At 36.9% G+C, this 19728-nt stretch overlaps 1 protein-coding gene across 1 annotated transcript; it reads left to right on the forward strand.

The window, feature by feature from the left end:
* Window positions 1–2219: 2219 nt before the first annotated feature.
* Window positions 2220–5402, forward strand: LOC107147570 (olfactory receptor 10J5). Its single transcript, XM_015492069.2, has one exon. It carries the CDS (start codon window positions 2231–2233, stop codon window positions 3158–3160), a length of 930 nt encoding a protein of 309 aa, XP_015347555.1. The 5' UTR covers window positions 2220–2230; the 3' UTR covers window positions 3161–5402.
* Window positions 5403–19728: the final 14326 nt, after the last annotated feature.

Consider the following 19728-nt stretch of genomic DNA (forward strand, 5'->3'; position numbering starts at 1 on the left):
TTTGTCTTGTGTAAAGTTTGAGATTGATTTTTTCCCCCATGTGAATGTTTACGTGTTCTACCGACATTTGTTGAAAATACTACCATTGAGATGCCTTCCATTTTTATGGAAAAATGAATTGAACATATAATTCTGGTTCTGTTTTTGGACTCTACATTTTCTTTCATTGTCTGTCCTGCACCTGATACCACACTGTCGTGATTACTAGAATCTCTCAATGAATTAGGGTGAGTCTTTTCATTTTGTACTTATTTTTCAAAACTGGTTTGCTTGCTTAATCCTCTGTGTAGCCATATGCATTTTAGAGTGGGAACATGTTTTATTATCCTGAATAGAGAATTGGGTTCCCCAATCTGAAGTGGGTCATTGTGGATCTAGAAATTTGGACAGAAAAGAGATCTACTTTAAGGAAAAATTCCACTGAATGTGATGTTGAGTAGATGTGGCTCCAAAATACTGACAACTACTGATTGGTTGGAACTCTGATGAAGTCATTGAGGAGGGTCACAAAACCCGAAAAATGTTGGTGTTTAGTTCACTTTCAAAAGTATAAAATTCATTATGATGGCAAGACACACAGATAGAAAAGCCAAGAGAGAGGTAAGTTGGAGAAATGGGGAAAAGATTGGTGATGGAAATAGAGAGTTGAGCAATAACAGAAATAACAGGAAAAAAAATGTGAGGGATATTATGGAAAGAGAAAAAGCAAGGGCCAAGGGTCAACCAGAGGACAGGAGATGGTAATCATGCTGTGGGTGGCCTGAGCAGGTTGGTGGAAGGTAACTGCGTGAGTGCTGGAAAAATGGGCAAGAGATGTGTCATCATGGAGACCAAGGTCAGAGAATGTTTCCAGGAGGCAGGGGTCAGAAACATCAAACGATGCAGAGAGGCATGAAAAAGCAAGGTCTAACAGTTTTAGCAATGGACACATCTTCAGCCACATGTGAGCAAACAGATTCTCGAGCATGATCATGCTCACGCCAACTTGGAAAGAATTATGGAGGATGGGGGAGGGAAGCCTATTTCAGTTATTCTGAAAATGAGGAGAGATCAATGAAACCATCACTGTAGAGAGCCGCAGGATCAGCTGCATGGTCTCCATACAACATATATGTGCTTCCCCCACTTTTTTTTTTTAAATCATTGGGGATTGAACCTAGGGTCCCAGTGGCATGGAGCTGCATCCCCAGCCCTTCTTAGCTTTAATTTTGAGGTGGGGTCTCTGTAAGCTGTCCAGTCTGGCCTTGAATTTGGTGATCATCAAACCTCAACCTCCCAAAGGGAGGGTATATGTGCTCACTTCCAAACAAAGGGGATTACTGTGTGGTGCTTCCTATAATTAGATCAAATTATCCGTTCATCAAATTTTTAAAAATAGATGTCAGTTGGGTTCCAAACTGCTGGCAGAATCTGTCCTCCTCAACTGTGGAGTTTATATTTCCTTGTCTATGTCTCAAGTTGTCTTACAGTTAAAACTAAACAATATTTTCTCAGTTCTCAATCACAATCCTGTCTTCCTGACTCATTCAAAAGGACTACTGAAATCAACAAAAGAGATTTTTTTTTTTTTTTTGGATGGGACTGGAGTGATCAATTTCGGTGGACTGATCATTGCAGAAGACGTTTTGTCATTGTTCTGCTTTGAGGGTCTGATGAAACATCTGGACCCTATTACCTCTCCGAAATCAAGTTCTTACATTCAGAATTCAATCTAAACACCGTGGAAAAAGTTACTGGGGATCTTATCGTCAAATCCAACAACCGCTTTGCAAAGTCTGTCTAGCTTGCAGACTTCATACTGCTATATCGTTTTGTTCCCAAACACTTATCTTTATGGCTTCCTTGACATGCACTTTAATCGTTCTTGTTAAGAGGGTTTGAGTGCTCGATATTGTTATGCATTGGAACAGAACCTGACTTTCTCCTCGCTGTTTCCCTTCCCTTTCTGACATCAGAAGTGTCTGTGAGATGATCATGTGCTCAGAAATCTCCCTGTGCAGAAAGTTTGCTCTGCAGGGATAGCATTCACATGTATACATTGAAAGAAGCATAAAAACATTTTCTCTCTCTCTGTGCAAGGACCCTAAACAAGAACTTGCCGGTCACAAAGGAGGGAAAAGCTCACTCTCTCAGTTTAGCCATCATTGTCCTTTGTTTTAAAATCCAGTTGCTGATGAGAAGTTTCCCCTTGATGATTTGTTTTATTGCTTTCAGACCCTGATAGAGCAGAATGCAGAGAAAGAACCTCACGGAGGTGACAGAATTCATCTTCTTGGGATTCTCTAGCTTCGGAAAACATCAAACAACCCTCTTTGTGGTCTTCCTAACCGTCTACATTTTCACTCTGGCTGGAAACATCATCATTGTGACCATCACCTGTGTTGACCGTCACCTCCACACTCCCATGTACTTCTTCCTGAGCACGCTGGCGAGTTCAGAGACGGTATACACACTGGTCATTGTCCCACGAATGCTTTCCAGTCTGGTTTTTTATAACCAGCCCATCTCCTTACCAGGTTGTGCGACTCAAATGTTCTTTTTCGTCACCTTAGCAATTAATAATTGCTTCCTTCTCACAGCAATGGGCTACGACCGCTTTGTGGCCATCTGTGCGCCCCTGAGGTACACGGTCATCATGTGCAAAAGAATGTGCGCCAGTTTGGTATGTGGGTCCTTTGGCACTGGCCTGATGATGGCGACTCTTCAGGTGACAGCCATGTTTAATTTGCCCTTCTGTGGCACACTGGTGGATCATTTCTTCTGTGACATTCACCCAGTCATGAAACTTTCTTGCGTTGATACCACTGTCAATGAGATAATTAATTATGGTGTGAGTTCATTTGTGATTCTTGTGCCCATAGGCCTCATAACCATCTCCTATATCCTGATCATCTATTCCATTCTTAAAATCGCCACTGCTGACGGTCGGAAGAAGGCCTTCGCCACCTGCGCCTCCCACCTGACCGTGGTCATTGTCCATTACGGCTGTGCCTCCATAGCCTACCTCAAGCCCAAGTCGGAGAGTTCTGTAGAAAAAGACCTTCTTCTCTCTGTGACCTATACCATCATCACTCCCCTCCTGAACCCTGTGGTGTACAGTCTGAGGAACAAGGAGGTCAAGGATGCCCTACGCAGAGCTGTGGGCAGAAGCGTTTCTTAACAGATTTAAACATTTTTGTCAGGAGACCTTCAACCCAGTGTGATGTGTGTCTACTTACAAATAAGCCGCAGCACAAATGTTCATCAAATACAGCATCTGGCTAGAATAATGTCAGACAGCAGTCGTATTTTTCTTCTTAATATTCTGGGGATGGCAGAAAGCAGGGTTTCTGCTCCTGATGTTTTGTTACCAGGAATGAGAGTCACTCGGTTTTGACTTGGAGACCTCTTTTGGCTCCCACTCGGTCTGAAGTCTCTGACAGTCACATCCTTGACCTGGTCTGGTATAGGGCTATGGAGCACAGGTCATTGGAATGTAGGTGGTAGGGGGCTTAGGAAAATAGCAGCTTTCATTTCCCTCTTGAGAGGGAAATGAGAAAGAGCTTTCTTTCTTGAGAAAGAGTTTTCCTTGTCCAAAGTTAAAAAAAAATGCTCTATGTAACAGTCATTTTAGAAAATATTTTCTTAATTCTTGTTGATTGAAAAATGAAGAAGTTTCCAAAAGAAAAGAAAAGAAAGAAAAGATCCCTTTCATTATCCAGCAATATTAGCTCTTTAATAATATCCATTTCTATGTGTATTTCTTTTTCTCTGCAGTAAAGGCAAAAAATCTCTGCTATTCCCTAGAGGCTAAGCAGGAAAAGAACATAACTACAGTTTTCAATAACTACATTTTAAAATCCATATACACTTTTCATAAAGACTCCTCCTTTTAACCTATGGACACTTGAAAGATTTTTTATTTTTATAGAGAACCTGCAATGCCATTGTCTTAGGTATGGATTGTGCTGATTCCAGAGTTCAAATTAAATGCCATTAATTTTCATTCATGCAGTAAATAGTGCAAACTTTATACTTCTCCAGGAACTTGTTTATATTAAAGTAAACATAACCATGTTATGTTATTTTATATTGCAAATGGGGTAGATTGTGGGAGCATTTTGTTTTGTGGTATTCCCTCCAGAGTTTATCTCTGAGACAGAATGGAAATATAATTTCTCAAGTGACACAGGTGCTTTCTTACGTGAAAACAAAAGTTTTCACACACTCATGGCACCTGCTTCTATCCCATCCCCATGTCAGTTCCCATTCCTTATTTTTCAGTTTTATTTTTCTATTCTGAGTCTCAGAAGTAGGACTGAGCATCTTCGAGGTGACGTGTGCTTTTCTCTATGTCCTGTAGATTCCTATGTGAGGAGGTCAAAAGTTGGACGTATAGGGTCCTCTGCAATTGTCCTTTGTGGCAGGCTGGGCCAGTTGAGTGATAAAATAGCTGATGACCTTGAACTAGCTCTTGATATCCTTCTAGAAGAGGTGCCTCAATTTGAGGCTCATTGTTACCTTGGGGTGTTAAGACTTAAGTGTTAGAGGGTTTTGAACACTTTGAAATTATTCACTACATTTTGAATATAAATATGGATGTGCTTTCCCCCACTATAGTCTAAGTATTTCTTCCCTCAAATCCAAAGAGAAATGAGACAAGATGCAACTTCTCTTCATAGACTTGGTTTCCACATTTCCTTAAACTCTCTTAAAGAAGCATCATTTGAACCCTGTCCATTTGTCCCCTCTTGGTGGTACTGGGGATCGGATCGAGGGGCATCCTACCGCTGAGCTACATCCCTAGCCCTTTTTTATTTTTCACTTTGAGACAAGGTCTCACTAAGGGGACGAGGCTGGCCCCAAACTTGCAATTCTCCTGTCTCAGCCTTCTGAGTCACTGGGATTACATGCACGTGCCCCCGGGCCTCACTACCCTGTCCATTTTTACCTACATGGGCACTGCTATTTTTTTACTAAGTTGGAGAACATGAGAAGATGCAGGTGGTCCCAGCTGAGAATTTGAGGGATCAGAGGGCAAGTTTGGTTTTTTTTTTTTTTTGAACATTTCCCATCTCTTTCTCCTCATTCCCTAGGTGTTTAAACACCATTCCTGCCTCTCCCTGTAGGAGTAGGTGAGTGAGTAACCCACCAGTGGTAGTCGTTCACATACTTTGCAGGTCTTTGGACTCACAGGAGGAGATAACTGGAAAGTGACAGTATAAGAGTGTGTAAGAGTATAAGAGTGGGTAGGTCTCAGTGATCATCGGCCCTCTCAGCAGCATGAGTCAGGAGCAGTGAGTCATTTGGTGTTGCCTCCTATAATTTATTCATAATATCTGTGTTGCTGGCTGATGTGGGGCTATTTTTATTATCTTTGTTGATTTTATCATCTCCTCCTCCTCCTCCTCCTCCTCCTCCTCCCTCCTCCTCCTNTCTTTCTTCTCTTGCTTTTGCTCTCCCTCTCTCTCTCTCCTCTCCTCCTCCTCCTCCTCCTCCTCCTCCTCCTCCTCCTCCTCCTCCTCCTTCTTCTTCTTCTTCTTCTAATACCCATGTTTCTCTTTCCTCCATTGCATATTACAAATACATCTATTCACTTAGTACTTTTGTTGCTGTTGTTGTTGTTCAGCTCGTTTGTTCATCAGGAGAAAAATAATTCCTGTAATAATTTATTTATTCCCCCTGCGTCAGTCTATGTTCATTTCTTAAGCACGACATGTCAAGCAATTCACTAGTTCTGAGGTTCCAAGGATGAGTAATGTGGAAACTCTGTTTCAGTGTGATTCACAGTTCAATGGAGATTGACAGTCAAAAGAAGCAACACAAAAATTTGCTTTAAGTGCATGTACAAAATTGTTGTTTGGGGTCAAGAGTATTGTTTTTTGTTTTTTTTTTTTTAAAGAAGAACTAGTCACATCTACTTAGGAGGTCAGGAAAAAAATTCATAGTGACTTCATGTGTAATTAACTTTGTGTGGTGTTGGGTTGATTGATGTCTGGGGCAGGTGAGGGAGGGTGATCTAGGGAATAGGAAGAGCCTAAGTAGAAACACACCAGCCTGAAGAAGCCAGAAGTGTTGGGAGGGCAGGGGGTTATTCACCTCTGTCTGCCTATTATTATGTTGAGTATTAGCTCCGCAAAAGTAGGTGCTAAATTTACCTTTGGATGAATGAACATGCAAAGACCTATTAAGTATAAGGTCTTGTCCAAGGTTCTCAAGGCTTATTATTTTTTGATGGATACATCCTATCATATTCCCTCTGCCTTATAGAATTCCTTCATCTAAAGACAGCTAGCAGAGGATAACAGAGTAGAGATGACCATCTCCCATTATAGAATTGTCTAAACATTGCTCCCTTGCTCCGAAAACTCAGTTGACTGTTTATCAAATATTTACGATAATCAGCCACTTAAAACTGCACTAAGAAAAGTCTGGTTTTGTTTGTTTGTTTCGTTTTTAAGTACTGAGGATTGAACCAAAGGCCTCAAACATGCCAGGCAAGTACTCTACCACTGAGCTACATCTCCAGCCCTAAAGTCCCTCTTTGGAAGGAAACTGTATTAATGCTGGATTAATGTTTTAAGCCATAACCAGGGCAATAACTTTGACAGACTTAAAATTGACCACTTGATAGCTAGACCTATAAAAATCAAGAATTATTTCAAAATTTATCTTTTAGAAAAAAATTATTTAAAAGACGATTATGGATATTAAAACTTCTGATTTTCTCAGTGATGACTCTATAGCTTCTTCAGAGAAAAGCAAGTTGTACTTGATATTTTTTTTTCACATTTCCTGATTGCAACCCATGATGGATTAGAGGAGAAAATAGCTGCAATACTCCCAATGATAAATAGAATAAAATATTTTATTAATGGGGTCACATGTTTCTGGGGAAGAAAAGAGAGGAGGAGAGTGGCAGGAGAGATAAAATTGGGCCCAGGCTGTACAGCTGGCAGGAGGCACACAGAACTGAACTTTTAAGAAGACGCATTTAAAGAGGTGTGTACACATATATGAATGTGTGTGTGAGCATGTGTTCACATGCATACCTGTGTGTTTCTGCAGGGAGGGAGCTAACATTTGGGAGTTTTAGATGTGATGGGCATCGTGGTAAAAAGTGCTTCATTTGCATCATTTCATCCCTGATATTTCTATAGCTCTTTGAAGTTCACAAAATTCTTTCATATTTATGATCTCATTTGATTCTCCCAGCACTTCCATAAAGTAAGTATCAGTGTCCCATTTTTATATAAACCCATAAAGAGTGAATAGTTTAAATAATTTTCCCAAGATTGTATAGATCTTTAGAGAGAGAAGTAGGACTAAAATAGAAATGAGCCTCAATTACAAATCTGTTCAGCCTAAACTCCATGATTTCTGTTACTTCATTCATATCCATGTACACACATAATTTATTAATTCTCCTCAGGGAGTAAACTAGGATGAATAAGTAAACTTCACTTTTCAGATGTTAAGTCTCTATTTTGATCAGTGTTGATAGACTTTTTTTCTGAAATGTCATAATTCCTTTCCTGTCTTTGTAACAAAGTTTATCCATGATCATGAATATATTCTTTATATTTTATCATGGGCACCTGGTGTATTAAGTTGGAACTGAGTTTATATTAGAACCCTTTCTTCTTAATTAAATGGTCCACATATTTCAGATTCTATGAAATTTGTGTTATCATTGTGTGATTTCTGACTCTTAATTATTTAGCTGGTTCATATAACATATATAACATGCATGCCCACTCTATGTGTGAGGCACGGGGTTAGGCCCTAGAGATGCAGAGATAAATAAGACCTGAGCCTCGCTTTGAGTAACAGTCTACTTGCAACCTATTATAACCAAATACTAAATTAATGCTAAACATAAGGTACTGAAGAACCCCAGAAAAGAGAATAGCCTGTCTTGGGATTGGTGAGTTTCATCCTTGCACATATTGATAGGAGAAGTCAAAGTGAATAGGTTCAGGCTGTCTCAGCACCGTGTTCTACCGAGGATTTCCGATACCAAGCTTACTCAGAGACTCAAGTGCCTGAAGGTTTATGAATCCAGAATCTCTGTGATTTACCTGCAGTGTTTGGCATACAATAAGTGCTCAACACACAGGAAATTGTGACCCATAGCCAAAGGAAAAGCAGTCTATACGAACCAACTCATAAGTAATTGATTAGGACTCAGGAACTTTAGAGTGGCTGGTGTATTATAGGTACAAGGACTTCCAGGAAAATATACCTACCACGAGTAAATGTGGAATTTCAATCAAGAAATCTAGACCTAAAAATTAAAATATTTGAAATGAAAAATTTACTAATGTGCTTAACAATAGATGAGTTGGCAGAATAAAGTTAACAAACTTAAAAATAGATCAATAAGAATTATTGAATCTAAAGCACAGATTAAAAATGAAAGGAAAAAATGAACATTGATTCAATGACTCGTACAACAAATAAGAAATCTAATATTCATGAACTTAAGAATCTCAGTCAAAAAGAATAGAATGTACCACAGAAACATTTAAAGACACATTGGCTGAAATTTTCCCAAAGTAGTGAAAAATATAAGCTTATAGATTCAAGAATCTCAGTAAATATCATGTAGTATAAATAAAAAGAACGTCAAATTTGTGTATATCAGAGTTAAATCTTAAAACTAAAGATAAAATCTTGAAAGCCATCAGATTAAAGTGACATATTACATATCAGAGAAAAATGATAATTTTATTTGACTTCTAATCAGAAATGATGGAGGCCAGAAGACAATTGAACATCTTGGTATTAAACCACACATTTATATCTACAAAAATATCATTAGGAATGAAAAGAAGTAAAGACACTTTCAGATAAGTAAAAATTGAGATATTTATGCAGCACTAGAGATGTTAATGGAAGATGTTTCAGGCTGAAGGGAAATAGCACCAGATGCAAACTTTAAATTTATTTACAGAAAGGAATGAAGATCATGGAAATGGTAAATATCAGGGTAGATATAAAATAATATATTTTTTATTCTATTAATTTATTTTAAAAATGTATCACCTGGTAAGAGTATTATGACTTGCTATTTTGAAATTCATAATGTGCATATATTTATAATGTGTATAGATGTCATATACATGGCAATGATAGCATGAAGAAAGAGGTAAATGTAAAGATACTGTTATGAAATGCTTTGGTTTAACAATAAATGGTACCACTCCAACTCTTGGAAAGACTGTGATGTTGTGAAGCATTTGTTAATCCACAGAGCAGAAATGAAGAAAGGCTGGTGGGCATCTAGAGAGCTCGCTTTGCTCAGTGCAGTCGCTTTAGCGTCTGGCCACGCGTCCCTTGGTGGGAAGTTTTGGTGGAAGATGTACAACTGTGTACTTGCATCTGTGATGCAGGGTACTTCCTCAAGGAGACTTGACCTTCCTTTCAATCCAGAGGCTCTGAGTCTCTGAATTATCACAGGTCTGGAAACCAGTCAAGAGTCTCTGATACTTCATTAGGTTGTCTTAAGTCAGATGATAGATAAAGTGTTACTTCGGGTCTGATAATTTGGTTCAAGGACCTCTTTTGTGATTATTTCCCCTGTTCTTGCATGTGTAACCAGAATATGCCTAATGTTGTATGTATCTACACAACAACAACAACAGCAAAGAATACACAACAACAGGCAGAATCCTCAAAGTGACTGCCCCATAGGACGAGGACCGTTAGGAGAGGAAGTACCAAGTGAAAGTCCCTAAAGCGGGAACCTCCTTACCAGGATTGTAAATAAGAAGCAATACTGCGTTACTGCAAGAACGGAAGAAATTAACGGCACAATGAAAAACTTGAAAAAGAAGGGTTACACACATTTAATTTCTACAGTTTGGTCTGTGAAAAAGTCAAATATAAATTGGAGAAACCCTGTGGCCTACTATAAACTTAATCAGCTCATGACACTAACTGCATTGGCTGCCCCCAAATAAAGAACCTCTACTGGAGCAAATGTTGATGGCACCTGGCCCTTGGTTATGACTTTGTTTCCATATCAGTTGTAAGGATGCCCAGAGTTGGTGTCTTTTACCTGGTAGAGCCAATAGTCTACTTTCACAGTCTTGCCTTAGGACTACGCTCTTTCTGCTTCCCTCTGACATAATGTAGATCACAAAAATCTGGCTTGTCATAACTCTTCCCACGACATCCCACTTATCAGCTCTCTTGAGGAAATATGTACAAATAGGATCTGTGGATCAGAAGATAACAAGTGCCTTAGAAGTCTTTGTGAGAATGAATTGTATGCCAGTCAGGGCCCAATTCGGAGACAAAAAGCCACACAGTAATTATAATAGAGAGTTTAATAGAATGAATTGTTAAATACAAGCAGGGACTGGAATGATGAGGAATTTGATAGCAATTAGGGAAGGTAATTATAAACAATGTAGGCAGAGCAGATACAAGTAACAGTAACTATTCCTAGGGCTAAAATAGTGTGAGAAAACACACTTCGTTGGGTTTTTTAGTGTTCCCATGGAATGGAACATGATAATAATACAAAATGCTTGCTTTCATTTTTCTGTATAAATATTTTATCTTCTTACATATACTGAGGATTCAATTTATTGCTATTTTACCCTAATGGTGGAGCTGATTGTTTCTGTATAGTAAGCCTTCTTATATCTCCCTCCCCAAGAGCCACATTTTTACATTTTGGGCTAAGTACCTAAGTTAGAGCATTATCTCCCCGAGTTTAAATTTCAAAACAGGAGAAACCTGAGGCCAGGAAGAAATTTCTAGTATATAAGCCATAAATGTGGGGTTTATCTTCTCTCTAGATAAATTCATTTATATACCAAAGGGCCAGAATAAGGATTCTTTTCATCCTGTTCCAAGGAGATGCTCTCAGAAACCAAGGAAGACAAATAGTCTTTTACCCATTTTTAAAAGGAAAACATTCATATTTCTTCAATTCTTGCATACAGGGTAATTTTGCCACTTGTGTGGGATATTTTTTCTAATTGGCTTTTATCCTGTCACTCTGCAGGGTGTTGGATGTGGAGATGCTGCAATGTTATTCTGGGTATTGATTGTGCAATGATCATATTAAGAGATCGGCTTTGCTCTAGAAATCGTATATGTGCATTTAGGAAAATTGAATAAATATGAACACTAAAGACGTGACAAGCATCCAGGGAAAAGGCAAACCTTCTTACAAAAAGGCTGTCCAGCCCTTATTAGAGAGGGTAGAGCATTGACACACTGAATGTCAGAAATGTTGTAGTGTGTCTTCTAGGAGAACTTTCTGGAAATTCACTCTTTGTTTTTGTTACCGGGGATTGAATAAAGGAGCATTCTGCCTCTGAGCTACATTCCCAGTTTGGTTTTTTTTTTTTTTTAAATTGAGATCTCACCAAGTTGCCTTGGTTGGTCTCAAACTTGAGCTCCTCCTGCCTCAACCTCCGGAGTCACTGAGATTGCAGACATATGCCAGCACACCTGGCTGAAAATCCACACTTTGGAGTTTGCCAGAAACCCACCTTCCGGTGTGCTCGTGAAAGCTATTCAGAGAAAGGCGTCTTGTGAACGTGCTCCACTATACAAAGAGAGATGTTGAAGAAAACTGGTATGATTGACTGCACCACACTTCAGGAGCTGGATCCTGGTGAAGCTGCCCATGTTGCAGGAATTTGGTGTTGGGGAAGTCAATCCATCCTCAAGAGAGATGCCCAGTGGATTACTCTGGGAGTCGGAGGGGAAGTCCCTCATATTGCCATGTTTCTACAGCAGTTGGTGTTAAAAATGCTTAACATTAGGGTAGGTGTCAAGGGCTCAGCTCCATTCTTTCCAGAGTAAGCAAGGAAAGGAAATTTGAAGCTGAAAGGCAATAAATTGATGGTATTCAAAAGAGATGCAAAGTCAATTATATACTGTTGCTCCTGGTCAGGAGGGAATAGCTATTATTTAATCATTCCTTTCAAAAACAGGTATTTTTAATGGGAAAACATATGAATTGACTATTTTCATATTTAGGACAATAAGCAATGAAAGACTCTGATTCTCAAGAGAAGAAAAATACAAAAATTAAGCTGCACCATTGCTTTTTTTTCCCCCTAAAGACACTTTGTAAAATATAGCACAGGGAAATGGAGTCTAAGCAGAACACAAGGTTTTGCTGAGCTAAGGAGGCAAAAATTGAAGTCCAAAGCTGGCAATGTAGCTGAGAATTATGAAGAAGGGTATAAGAAGAGAGGAATATGCACAAAATAAGAGCTCTAGAAATATGCAGAAGCATCCCCAGAGTCTTTAACAAAATACTAGGCTATGCACACATTTGACCATAAAGCTGGCAGAACACAATGATGGGGAGATGCAGCTAAACAAAGGTTCTGAGGTTTCCATTTGGCTGTGATACACTGGCGTTTGACCAAGCTAGAGCAGAGAAGCTGAGCTGACACTCTGAGGCCTCAGCCAGGATCTCAGGAAGGTTAGACCTTTGGGGTAAGGCTGCTCCAACCTGATTATAAAGGCTGATGAGGTATGCTGTATCAGACTTAGAAAGAAGGCCTAATGGGGTCAAACTGATCCACTAATAACCCAAATAGATAACACAACAGAGGTTGATACTCTTTAAAGGCATAAGAAAAAAATTAAACTCTGCATACATAAAATTAAAAATCTTCAGCATTCACGAAAGCATTTCTAGATATGAGAATAAACAGAATACTGTTGTTACGGTTTGGATATGAGATGTCTTCCTAAAAGCTCATGTGGAAATACAGGAATGTTCAGAGGTGAAATGATCACATCATGACAACTATCACCTAAGAAGTGTCTTAATCTATTTGATGGATTAATAATTGGAATGGATTACTGAGTGGGAGCTGTAGACAGGTGGGGTGTGATGAAGGAAGTAGGTCATGGGTAGGGACATATCCTTGGGGATTATGTTTTGTCCCTGGCCCCTGGCTCTTCCTGTGCTCATATTCTCTCTCTCTCTCTCTCTCTCTCTCTCCACTCCCCCTCCCCTTCCTGGCTACCATGAGCTGACGGCTTTCTTCTATCACACTCTTCTGCCTGAAGCTCTGCCTCATCTCAGACCCAAAGCAATGGAGTTGGCCCCCAATAGACTGAATGCTCTAAAATGATAAGCCCCAAATAAGATTTTCCTTCTCTTGAAGTTGTTCTTGTCAGGTTTTTGATCACAGTGCAGAAAAGCCGACTAACACAAATTTCACCTATCGTCACAAGAGAAAATCACTCCAAAGAAGGAGACAGAAATGAAGCAGGTGATGAAATCAGCAGGCAAGGATGTTAACACAATTTCAAATATGTTCAAAGATTAAGAGAAAACATGGATGTAATTAGGAGAGAAGTGGAAGATCTAAAAGGATCAAATGTAACTTATAGAATTAGAAGAACTGCAATGAAGATTTCTCTGGATAAGATGAACCATAGGCTAGGAATTGCAGAAGAAGAAATTACAGAATTTGAAGACACAAGGATAGAAAGTATCCCAAAAGGAAGCAATAAATAATTGAAAACAATAAACTGAACTTCAGCTACTTGTGGAAAAAGATCATGACATAAAAGTAATTGGAGTCTAAGGAAAAAAAATAGAGAGGGACAGAGTGGAAAATATTTGAATAAACAATGGCAGTGCTAGTTTAAAATTTGTTAGAAATTAAAAATTCACTTTACTAATGTGCTTTGTTATTGTAACAAAATACCTGAAAGTGGATAATTTATTAAGAAATGATATTAAGTCATTTATTTAACTTAGAGTTACAGAAGTCCAAGAGTGTGGTGGGAGCATCCTCCTGGGCTTGGAGAGGGCCTCATGGCAGATGGCGTTACAGTGTGGTGGATGGAATCATGGTAGGAGCCCATGGGAGGAGAGGAAGCAAGAGATTGGGGGAGGGCCAGACTCATAATTAAAAAAAAAATTGGGGGGGCGGGTAACTAATAGACTCCCATGAAATCTGCATCAATCCCTTCCAAGGGTGGTACCCCATGACCTAATTACCTTCCATGAAGCCTGTCTTCTTAAAAGTTCCACCTCTCCACACTGCCACGGTGGGGATCTAACTTCCAGCATAAGGACCTTCAGGGCACATACTCAAACCATATCCAAACACTAGAGCCTCAGAACAAGAAATTCAATGAAACACAAGTGAGAGAAACACACTTTCACATACATACCCCACCCCACACCAGGGCATATCAAAATCATATTGCTAAAACCAGTGATGAAGAGAAAAATATTTTAAAAGTTACCAGATGAGAAGGACTACATATAACTATAAAAAGCAATCAGACTTCTTATTAAAAATAATACAAGTCAGAAGACGGTGGAACAATATCTTTAAAGTGCTAAAAGATAAAATTTGTACACCTGGAATTTTACATTCAGAAAAAAAATATTATTCAAATATAAGTCCAAATAAATATTTTTCAAATAAAAGCTAAGGGAACTTATTGCTAACAGACCTGTACCAAAATAAGTACTAAAAGTTCTTCAAATGGAAGAGAAGTGTCACCAAATAGAAATGCAGATAGATATATAGACAGGGATGAAGAAAGTAAAAAATTAATAATTTATGAGTGAGCATAAGGCATACTTTAAAAAATCCATTTTAAAAGATACATGGTATAGTCTCAACCATAATGAAATAAAATGTAAGGAAAGATTAGCACATAAATAGAAGAAGGGAATGAAAGTACCTTATATAATCTTACCTTGCATATGAGGTGGCATCATGTTTTCTGATGACAAGTTAAGGATGAACAGTATAAACTCCTGAGCAACCACTTAACATTGAACAAATAGGTATCGCTACTAATCCAATATTGTTGGTTAGATAGAATCATAAAACACACACAATTCAAATGAGGCAGATAGGTGAGAAGATGGAACAACAAAGAAGTGGATCAAATAGAACAAATAGCAAAATGATAGATTGAGCCTCACCATACTAATAATTACATTAAATCTCAATTCTGTGAACCCTTCAATCAAAATGGAGAGATCATCAGACAGAACAAAAGCAAGACAATTATTTCCTTCTACATGAAGCATACTTCAAATGCAAAGGAAAATATCAGAGTAAAAGGATGGAGCATTGCATACTGTGCAAATAGTACAAATAAGAATACTATACTGACTATATTAATATCATATCTATTAGGCCTCATTAAAGAAATCTTACCAAACATAAGAGAGGCATTTCATAATGATAAAAAGGGCACTCAAGCTGTCAAGAAGATGTGGTATTCTAAGTTTGCACATACCAAATAACAGTTTCAAACACGATACAAAAACTGACAAAGTTGAAAGAAGACACAAATCCATAATTATAATTGGAGATTTCGACAGTTCTCTCTACATAATCTATGCAACAAGTAGACAGAAAATATTATAAAAATGTGAAAATTTTTCAAATCATTTATAGAACATTTTATTTAACAATATAATACATGTTCTTTTTACGTGATCATGAAACATTCACCAAGAAAGACCATTTTCTGGACTTTAAAACAAACATCAATAAGTTTAAAATGGTTAAAGTGATCCAAAATATTTTCTAAATAATGAAATAGAATCAAATTAGAAATCAACAACAGAATATACATGGAAAATCCACAAATACTTAGATATTAAACAACACTCTTATATATCCCATAGCTCCAAGAAGAAATCACAATGATAATTGGAACATATTTCGAACTGAATGAAAAAGAAAACACAAGATATCAAAGCTTGTGTGACAGAATTAAAGCAGTTCTTTTTTATTTTATTATTTTTTTAATTTTTTATTGCTGGTTGTTCAAAACATTACATAGTTCTTGATATATCGTATTTCACACTTTGATTCAAGTGGGTTATGAGCTCCCATTTTTACCCCATATACAGATTGCAGAATCACATCAGTTACACATCCATTGAATTGCATATCGCCATACTAGTGTCTGTTGTGTTCTGCTGACTTTCCTATCCTCTACTATCCCCCCTCCCCTCCCCTCCCCTCCCCTCTTCTCTCTCTGCCCCCTCTACTGACATTCATTTGTCCCCCTTGTATTATTTTTCCCTTTCCCCTCACTTCCTCTTGTATGTACTTTTGTATAACTCTGAGGGTCTCCTTCCATTTCCATGCAATTTCCCTTCTCTCTCCCTTTCCCTCCCACCTCTCATCCCTGTTTAATGTTAATCTTCTTCTCATGCTCTTCGACCCTACTCTGTTCTTAGTTACTCTCCTTATATCAAAGAAGACATTTGGCATTTGTTTTTTAGGGATTGGCTAGCTTCACTTAGCATAATCTGCTCTAATGCCATCCATTTCCCTGTAAATTCTATGATTTTGTCATTTTTTAATGCAGAGTAATACTCCATTGTGTATAAATGCCACATTTTTTTTATCCATTCGTCTATTGAAGGGCATCTAGGTTGGTTCCACAGTCTTGCTATTGTGAATTGTGCTGCTATGAACATCGATGTAGCAGTGTCCCTGTAGCATGCTCTTTTTAGGTCTTTAGGGAATAGACCAAGAAGGGGAATAGCTAGGTCAAATTGTGGCTCCATTCCCAGCTTTCCAAGAAATCTCCATACTGTAAAGCAGTTCTTTTTTAAAATTAATTTTTTATTTGTTTTAGTTAGTTATACATGACAGTAGAATGCATTTATGCACTTTGATATATAATACATAAATGGGGTAAAATTTCTCATTTTTCTGATGGTACATGTTGGAGAATCACACCAGTCATGCAGTCATATATGCACATAAGGTAATAATGTCTGTTTCAATCTACTATTCTTCCTATCCCCATATCCCCTCCCCTCCCTTCACTCTCCTCTATCTAATCTAAAGCAATTCTGTCATTCCCTGTCTCCCCACCCCCTGCTTATTGTGAATTAGCATCTGCATATTGAAGAAAATATTTTGCCTTTGGTTTTTTGAGATTGGCTTATTTAGCTTAGCATGATATTCTCCAACTCCATCCATTTACTGGCAAATGCCATAATTTCATTTTTCATTAAAGCTGAGTAATATTCCATCGAATATATATACTACATTTTCTTTATTCATTCATCTATTGAAGGGCACCTAGGTTGGTTCCATAGTTTAGTTATTGTGAGTTGCTATAAACAGTGATGTGGCCACATCACAATAGTATTCTGATTTTAAGTCCTTTGGATATAAACCAAGGAGTGAGATAGCTGGGTCAAATGGTGGTTCCATTCCAAGTTTCTTGAGGAATCTCCATATCACTTTCCATAGTGGTTGCACCAATTTGCATTCCCACCAGCAATGTATGAGTGTACATTTCCCCCCACATCCTCGCCTGCATTTGCCTGTATTCTTGTTGTTGTTGTTCTTGTTGTAGATGGACACAATACCTTTTATTTTATTTATTTATTTTTCTGTGGTGATGAGGATTGAACCCAGGGTCTCACACGTACTAGGCAAGCACTGTACCACTGAGCTATTACCCTTGATGATTGCCATTAAGGACAGTAGGAACATATTTCAACATCGTAAATGTTATATACTAAACCCAAGGCCAGTATCATTCTAAAGAGAGAAAAATTGAAAGCATTCCCTCTAAAAACTGGAACAAGACAAGAATGCTCTCTTTCACCACTTTTATTCAACATCATCCTTGAAACTCTAGCCAGAGCAATTAGAATAAAGAAATTAAAGGGATACAAATAAGTAGAGAAGAACTCAAACTATCACTAACTGCCAATGACATGATTCTATATTTAGAAGATCCAAAAAATTCCACCAGAAAACTTCTTGAACTAATAAATGAATTCAGCAAAGTCGCAGGATATAAAATAAACACCGATAAATTGATTGCATTCCTATACACCAGTGATGAATCCACTTAAATTAGTCCTTAGAGAAAATTTTATAGCTTTGAATGTTAATATTGGTATAGAAGAAAAATCCATATTACCTAAAAATTTATTTTGTCCCCTTGTCTCAGTTGTGGAACATTTACAAAAACTTAAATATAAAATATGATATATAATTATATTTAATAATAAAACAATCATAATAATTAAGTATAATAAACATAGTTAATATATTGGTAATTAATATATAGTCTATATAAGCTTTTCATTATGATTTCCAATCAATTTTAATGCACTTTTCTGTCAATTTAGTTGAAATATTTGCATATTGAAAACTTGAGACTTACTGGGCTAAGAGGCTAAAAACAGAAAATCAAATTCAAATTGGATAGAAGAAAATCAGTGAATAAAAAACGAACAAAATGTCAATGAAATTGAATTTTTAAAAATAAATACATTTGATAATATTTTAGATAGATGAACTGAGAGAAAAAAAGGAAGAAACAATTAAAGAGGGATTTTACTATATAGATCCATTTACTATATAGATCCTGTATATATAAAAAGATTAAGAAAGAAATATGATAAGAAACTTGTTCCAATAAATTAAACTACTTACATAAAGTGGAAAAATTCTTTTAAAGTCACAGGTGATCAAATTTAACTCAAGAAGAAATGGAAAGTTGGAATAGCCATGCAGTTTAAATTAAATTAAAGTAATTTTTCTCACAAGAAATGCACCAGCTCTCAATTACATCACTGGAAAATTCTAACAAAGATTTAAGAAAATATTTGAAACATAGTTGCAAAAGTCCTTTACAATGTGCTGGTAATAAAAGCCAACAATACCTTTAAAAGATCATATGCCATGAACCAGTAAGGTTTTTCCAAGTTAAAAAAAAATGGTTTAACATTTGAAAATCTATTAATGAGTTCACCATATGTGATTAACTCAAAATTGATTAAAAAATGGACAAAATTTAGTTCTCATTCATGAAAGACTCATGGATATGTACTAGTTGAAGATAATTTTCTCAACTGCCAGCTGTTATAATTAATAGTCAAAGAAAATGTTTGTTCTCTTAGAACAGGAGAAAAATAAGAGTGCCTTCTTTTGTCATTCAATATTGCCATACTGTTCGTAACCAGGGCAATGAGACAAGAAACAGAAATTAAAGAGGTTAAGATTGTAAAATAATAAGTATAAATTTTATTTACTTACATAAGATTTGGTTGTGTATATAAAAAATTGATGGATAATATTCTAGGATTAGTAAATAAATTTAGTAAGTTTTTAGAGTAAAAGATCAATATATACAAATCAATTGTATTTCTAAATATGAGCAACAATCTGAAAACTATGTAACATATCATTAAATTTCATTAAAAACAGAGAGTATGAACTTTCACAAATACATGAAGACCTCTACACAGAAAACTATGAAATGTTGCTGAGAGAAATTAGACAGGAATAACTGGATATAAATATTATGCACATGGATTAGAAGATTATTAGTAGGATATCAATTTCCCCTAAGTTAGTGTATAAATTCAAACAATCTCAATCAAAATGCCAACAGCCTTTTAAAAATAGGAACTGAAAAACCATTTTGGAATGTATATAGAAATGTAAAATACCTGGAGCAACCAAAAAAACATTTTAAAGGAAAAAAGTAGGATACTAACGTTGGTGTAAAACTACTTAATCTAGTCAGTGAGGCTATAAAATAATAACACACATATAAATCAGTTTAATAAACTGAAGAATATAGAAGTAATCCATGTATATGTAGCAAACTGTTTTTCAGCAATAGGGCCAAGGTATTTTAATATGAAAATGATATTTTAAAGAAACTTACATTGGGTTATTAGTCATATTATTGTTGAGTAGTAAGATTATAAATATATATATATATATA

Source organism: Marmota marmota, unplaced genomic scaffold (genome assembly GCF_001458135.2).
Source record: "Marmota marmota marmota unplaced genomic scaffold, marMar, whole genome shotgun sequence".
Lineage (NCBI taxonomy): Eukaryota > Metazoa > Chordata > Mammalia > Rodentia > Sciuridae > Marmota > Marmota marmota.